This window comes from Pyxicephalus adspersus, chromosome 9 (assembly GCF_032062135.1).
Source record: "Pyxicephalus adspersus chromosome 9, UCB_Pads_2.0, whole genome shotgun sequence".
Taxonomy (NCBI): Eukaryota; Metazoa; Chordata; class Amphibia; order Anura; family Pyxicephalidae; genus Pyxicephalus; species Pyxicephalus adspersus.
The window spans coordinates 64,892,237-64,899,480 of NC_092866.1; the positions used below are offsets into that span (position 1 = coordinate 64,892,237).

General features: G+C 37.6%; 1 protein-coding gene across 1 annotated transcript in view; it reads right to left on the reverse strand.

Moving 5' to 3' along the window:
• The window catches only part of LOC140337777 (vomeronasal type-2 receptor 26-like), an 11,036-nt gene extending 4,065 nt beyond the window's left edge, over positions 1-6,971 (reverse strand). The window contains exons 1-3 of the mRNA XM_072421577.1: positions 6,927-6,971; positions 5,388-5,524; positions 485-572 (exon numbers count right to left, since the gene is read on the reverse strand). Coding sequence (XP_072277678.1) covers positions 485-572; positions 5,388-5,524; positions 6,927-6,971 — 270 coding nt within the window. The remainder of the gene's footprint in view (positions 1-484; positions 573-5,387; positions 5,525-6,926) is intronic.
• Positions 6,972-7,244: the final 273 nt, after the last annotated feature.

The window sequence follows — 7,244 nt, forward strand, 5'->3', positions numbered from 1 at the left end:
AACCAGGAAGAGGATGGTAAAAGGAAGGTGGATTCACCCACCTCTAGTCTCCTTTTTGGTACATTTGCCCAAAATAATGTTCCACTCAATAACATTTAATTGCCCCCAAATCACATAGAATGAATAAACAAGTACTTTTCATTGAATAAATCTCCATATGAAATATTTATACATTAACCCCATATTCTTTTTCTTGTCAATGTTCACCCACCTTGTTTCTGAAATTTTGTTTATTTTGCACCTGACCATCAAGCCATAAAGTATTCTGTGAAGAGTAAAGAGAATGGAGACCATAGACTATGAGTTCCACTGCACGATATACAGGATCTGTAGTCCTGTTAGATGAATAATCTCCATAATCTGGTAAATGTTCCAGACCCGTACAATTGTGAAGAGATATCTGATAAAGACGTTCATACAAATCATCTTTTTCTTTATTTCCTGACAAGCAGAGAAGTTTTGTCATCCACAGATTTTCAAGTACCTTGTCTTTTGGAAAACTTTTTGGATGGAAACGATCAACAAAACTTCTAAGCTTTTCATCGGCCTCAGACCAATAGTTCAATGATAAACTGCAATTAAAGATATCCGGATACTTTTCTATGAGAACAATGTTTGGAGCCCAGCCGGGAGGGAGGATTATTGTTACGTCCCTGAGTGATTTCCCCACCCAAGATTCAAATATTGCATCGTGATATGATCCACAGAGGACAACAACATTAACAGATGATCTTAGTATAGCATCTATTTGCCCTTTAATAGTTGGGTTTCCCATGCTATGGGTACAGCGTATTAGGAAGGCCACACATATATGGTTCTGTGCAAAATAAATGGATAATACTGTTGATTCTTTTTCTCCACTCTCATCAGCAGATGCTATTATTCCAATCCAAGTCCATCCAAAGTGTCTTATTAGTTGTAATATGCAAAAATAAATCTCATAATCAGGACTCACAGTGTAGTAAAAAGATTGGAAAGTATTCAAGGAAAGGTCTGCTGCACCATAACTGATCTAAACACATGAAGACATGTTCAGGCATCCATGTATACATGCTAACAGTTATAGTTAAGGTAGAGCTAACACTTTTTTTTTTGAATAGTTGACTTTTTAGATATATAAAATGTTGGGGATAGGATGTGGCTTAGGTGTTTTGTCAGGTATTTATTGTTGTCTGTGTGTCCACTGGAGAGATTTGTCTAAGAGTATGGACACCTATTCCTTCCAATGTTTTTTTAGAGGGTATCCCTCACTCCCTGAGATATTTTGTCTTATTTCCTGTTCTGTATTCTAGAAAATAAATGGAAAACAAATGGTAGATTACTTGGTATACAGGGTATGGAAGGGTCTCAACTTCTGTTGCTATTTAAATTCTGATTTTGAATTTGGCCAGAACAAGACTCATTTGTTTTGGCTTTATGTAAACAATGCCCATTTACCCCCCAGATCCTGTGCAGAAGGTGGGCTATATCATAATGCTCTAGCACACCAATAAGCTTAAATAGGAACTATGTTTAGTGCTGGGAGGCTGGGAGGTATACTAATGTCTATTTTCATCATATGATACATGGCCCTTCCAGGTCCTATAAAAGACAAAGGTAAGCTCTGATCATTATTTTAATGTGATCATATGTACCGGTCTGTTAGGATGGGCTCTGCTGCTTTCAGACATTGGATTTGGTGCTGCAGTTTACCTTTAGTTGGAACTGGAAGTTGTGTTGGGATTGGTGGGTGAAAGAAGGGTCTGCAGATTTAGGAACTTTGAGGCAGGCTGACTCATTCTGAACTGTCACAGAACTCTAAGGGTTTGTTCAGACCAATGGTGAAAAAACATTGTGAAAGCATTGCTGCTCCTGGATGTGTATTATACGCAGATAGGCATTTAGGATTGTTCTTAGGCAAATAAAATGGATTTTACAGTCGGCCCCAATAGCTAATAAAGGCATTTGCAACTTCGTGTACGGGTGTGTTTAGGGGTTTTTAAAGCTTAGTTCAAAAAAATAAAAGAAACTAAGCAGTAGGCATTGAAAAAATGCCTAAAATAGACTGTATAGGCAGTTACAATGAAAATTTACGAATAACAATGTAAATATTAAATAAGATAGTGGTCACTCAGGGTAGAACACTATTGTAGATTGTTTAGTATTCGGAAACTAATGAGCCAAAGTTCTATGCAATTTAAATCCAAATAAATTTTAAAAAGTCAAAAAGAGGAGATTATGAAAAAAGGTGCGACATGTCCCCTAAAATAAAAACAATTCGTTTCTGTGTCAATATTGAAGTGACTAATGTTCTGTGTTTATTAGATTACATAAATTTGAAAAGTGTTCTTCTGTCTATACTTTAACTTTCAATAATTTAAGAAATGCTTTTTCACATGGGACACATTCCTAGAGGTGCTGCTGACACTCCCTTCCCCAGCGATATGGTGATTATACAATGTTTAAGGTCTTTGCAATTACTTTAAAAAGTCAGCAAAGATTTTAATGCAAATTCTATCAAACACAAATATCTGTTGAATTGTCAATCTAACTCAGGTTTAAATGAACCTCTCATGAGGTTATCTCTTATCTCTACATAACAAATTCTAAATTCTCATTACTATACTCACATGCACATAGTTAAACAGAGATAATATCTGCGCCATAGGCAGGGTTGTTGTTGCACTCTGTTCTCCAATAAAGCCAGCTAATTTCTGGTGATTTCGGCAGGAATAATTTGGGACAGTCTTTCCGGGTCCAGATAAAATCTGTAAACTGCTTTTTACAGCTTTTCTTGGATCAGAACACGAGTCAAAAATGTGATATCCCAGCGTAACATTGCAAAGAATTGATAGATTTTTGTTCACTTGGTCAATGGTATATAGGAAGATTTGAAGGTTTTTGTAGTACTGAAGTAACGGTCTGTTGAAAGATTATTTACTTTTATTTATACATTTTTTTTACAGAACATATTGGTTATTTAAATATAAAAAAAAAGTTGCTTTACTATCTTTGAGCTTAAAATGATGATAGAGGTTGCCTATACTTACTTTTGTCTGCATACTTAACCTTTCTCCTTGTATATCAACTTCAGGCCTTGTACTACATCAATCTCTAGTAAAGACCCAATAATTTCAAAGAATGGAGGGCATTGGAATAAAAAATGTTTTCTTACAAAGGATCTGAACTCAAAAGGTGAAATTTACAAATTTGTATGAAACATAGATAAGCAAAAATAAGTATTTCTGTTTTCAAAACACTTTGCAAAAGTTAAAATAGTTCCAAAAGCCTCCGGTAAAACCGGGATTGCTGGGGATCCTGGCAACCAACACTGAGCAAATCAGAGAATTTTGATAGTGATCATTATGACAGTGATCACGCAAGTAATAATACTTACTGCAGAAAAGAACATTGACTGCCCCTTTCTGCAATAAAGCCCAGCCCGATGCCTGATTTTCAACTGAAACTTTGATAGCACTTTAAAGCTAAACAGATTTACCGTATTTTTTGCCATATAAGACGCACTTTTTCTTCCCCAAAACTGAGGGGGAAAAGTTAGTGCGTCCTATACGACAAATGTGTTAAAAAAAATAATTAAAATATTATACTCACCCGATACCCGGATCCTGCGTGTGTCTCTGGCTGCAGCGTCTCTCTTCTCTCCTCTGCCAGCATCGTGTTTTCTCCTGTCTGTAAAGCAAAGCGAAAGAAGCCGGCACAGCGCCACCTGCTGTTCCCTGTTCTAACTGCCGTACAATAGAAAAAAAGCACAGAGTGATCAGAAGGGGAATTTGAATGACACAGAGTGATCAGAAAGGGAATTTGAATGGCACATGAGTGATCAGAAGGGGAATACCGGTATGAATGGCACATGAGTGATCAGAAGGAGAATAATCTTTCAGAATTTTTTTTTCTAGATTTTCCTCCTTTAAAATTGGGAGCGTCTTATACGGCGAAAAATACGGTACCTGAAATGAGTTCAATGCTAAGATCCCCAATCAATTGAAGCATTCTTGCAAATGTCCAAAATTACATTGGAGAAAACCTATTTAGAGTATACACACATTCAATACACACATTATCCACATAAAATGTGATGGGAATCTTGCACATTAATATGGGGTAAAAAACTAGTGTGGATCTTAGCTTTGGGATACTAGCAAGCTAGATGCATATGCAGAATTTACCATGCTTGGTCTTCTCGGACCTTCCAAGTACATTTGGTGACCATGTTAGGGCCTTTGAAATTACCTTGAAAAGTTGTCAGCCAGCTTAAAATTGGGTTATCCTAACTACTCCATTACTTTGATCTACAGAAAGACAACATGCTTCCTTCAATTGTTTTTCTTTTGGAACATGTACTACATAACATTCTTAAACACAAGGTGCATCACCTTACAACAACACTGGGTTTAGATTGACACATCAAATTTTTTTCAAATCAATTTATTTTCAAAATACAGAAAATTTTGCATTATTGCTCCAGGAACAAAAAGCAGAGAATGACAGCTTCTTCCCGCGTCATCTTGCATGTATAATGCATTGTGACAACTTCCTATCTCTGTGTATAGCTGCACACATAGCAGGCTCTCTCTCAGTGCTGGAAATGTTATTATCTAGAAATCAAGTACAATTTTATTGTGGCAGAGAAGAATGAACTGCTGGTGATAGTCAAAGTGAGTTCATACAAAACTGATCTGATATTCACTGATCTGATGTTATGTGTTTACTAAGAGATCATGCAGCTTCTCAATTCACCATCCCTCCTTGCACTGACATATAAATAGAGATGAGCGAGAATGCCTCTGACATTCTCGGGAAAATTTTCTCCAACTTCCGATGGGTCAGCCAAATTTCAGCGAATTGATTTCGTGGACCCATCGGAAAATTGAGGAAATCATTACAGGATAATTCCCACGGCTGCATTCATGGCTGCACCCATGAAATCCTCCTGTGTTCCATTCCTGGGCACTAAAGGTCGAACGAGGGCAAGCCTCATTTAAATGTGGGAATCCTCCTGTGCGTGATGAGGGATCGCACACAGGAGGATTCTTATGAATGCAGCCCTGGTACTCCTCCTGTCAGTGTGAGTACCGCGGCTCTGCTCATCAATGAATGCAGCCATGGGATTCATCACAGGATGATTCCCACAGCTGCATTCATTTATGACGAGCACAGCGGCGGTACTCCTGTGTTCTTGGATAGAGAATCTCTATCCATGAACACATACTACCAGCCCCAAAAAATTTGATCTTGACGGACGAATTTACACAGGTCGTTCTCGCCTACATGTTCATTAAGCGAGAATGGCCTGATTCTCAGTGAAATCGAATTTAAAAATCTCGCCCGCTCATCCCTATTTATAAACCCAAATATCATCAAACTCATTATTTCTCAGTTATACGTACTTTACACAGAACATTTCCATTGTGTTTGGCTTTGCATGAACCTTCTTCCCACCCATAAAGCAATGGACACTGAAGATTCCTCCGATGACGATGTCTCCATCCTGCACATATTCATAATCCTCATAGGCCGATGCAATCTGGAGGTGACAACCTGGTGATGGGTTAGAGACAGCAGAAGCGCACAATGTGACACACAGAAGGAGAGATCTCCCAAAGTGTTTCACAGACTGACTTGTTCCCTCACAGCTTGACATGATGCCTCTATCTGTTATTAGAACAGGCTGGGGCACTTTATATAAAGGTTTGAGAAATGCAACTGTAGAATGTACAATGTAGGTGATTTTTTTCAACTGCAAAAAAAGATATTTTTAGGAGTATTCTTGTATGAAAACAATAATTTTCCTTTTCAGCCACATATATAGATGTATTTTTTAAATAATATTACAGAAGGGTCAATAAAGGCCCATTTGGTCAAACTGGGGCACATCGATGTTATATTATTCTAAATCCAAACCAAAATTAGCCTTTCCAATGGATTCGCTGGAAGGGTAAGCAATAACTTTATCCCTTTAACTGTACATAACAAGCAGCCACTGACCTCTGTGTGCATTTATTACAGAATCAGCTGTACTTAATGTCTAAGTATAAGGTATACTAAGTTCCTAATTGAGGCAGATCAATAAAAACTATACTAAATTCAGGATGATCCGCCAAAATTCCAAGAGCAACACTGACTGAGTCAAAAAAGCAGATCTGTTCTGTGTGGGTAGGTTTCCTGTAGACTTTATTGTACAAGTCATCTTCACCCATTAATGCCCACCTTAGGTGGGGTGGAGATAAAGATCCAGACTATTTCATTTTCAGTGGTGTCTGCAATTGATATACAAGAAAAAGTTGATATCATTTGACACTTTTAGCAAAAACCAGACCAATGCCTACCCCTAACAAACCATATATTGAGGGAGATGACGTTCACTCTGTGAATCCTTGTGAGGATCTGTGGATCTGTAGGGTACTAATGTGGATTCTTTAAGCTCACTTTAATAAGGTGGTCCCCAGATACCTGGCCCCTCACCCTGGGAAATAGTAATGCTTGCTCATCTCAAGAAGGGGGTAAAGCAGCCTTAGAAATTAAGACACCACAAAAATGTAAAAAAAAGATTATATATTTTTTAAAACAAATACTGTGTGTATTTGTCTAAGAAAAACATTAAAATTCCTATTTACATTTGTGTGGTATTGTTTTTTTCTATTCTAGTCTTTGTAGCCCTTTACCCATTCTCCAGAGTGAGAGGGTGATATTTGGGGGCTCCTTATAAAAAAAGAGCTTCCAAAAACTTCCAAATTGAAAATAAGCATCTCACCCATATACCCCTACAACACAGGGGGTTACTTTGTAAAGATGCCCCCCCCCCCCCCCACACACACACTTCGACATTTGCTTTTATGGTTTAATTTGCATTTAGGACTAAGTGTAAAATGTGTGCCATTTGAAATAATCATTTTTTAAGGGAATAGTGACTTTTAATGCAAGCTCACCAGTGCCAAGCTCACGGAGTTGCGCGGCTCAGAGCGAGCGACCATTTCAGTTGATAAATTCCGGGTGAATACGCCAGCGTATTCTCAACAGCTAAAAAATTATTGATAAATAGGTTGTTGGTGTCCAATTTTGGACTGCGAATAAGCACGAGCGAGCTTCAGGTTTTGCTTGATGAATAAGACTTAAGGTTGGCATTAAAGCTAGTTATACAAAATACTGATATGGTGGTGGTTTTAAATTGCATATTTTTTTCTGTTTTAAGATTTTTAATTTACATATAAATTACATTTTCTGCACATGTAATCTAAGTTTAACAG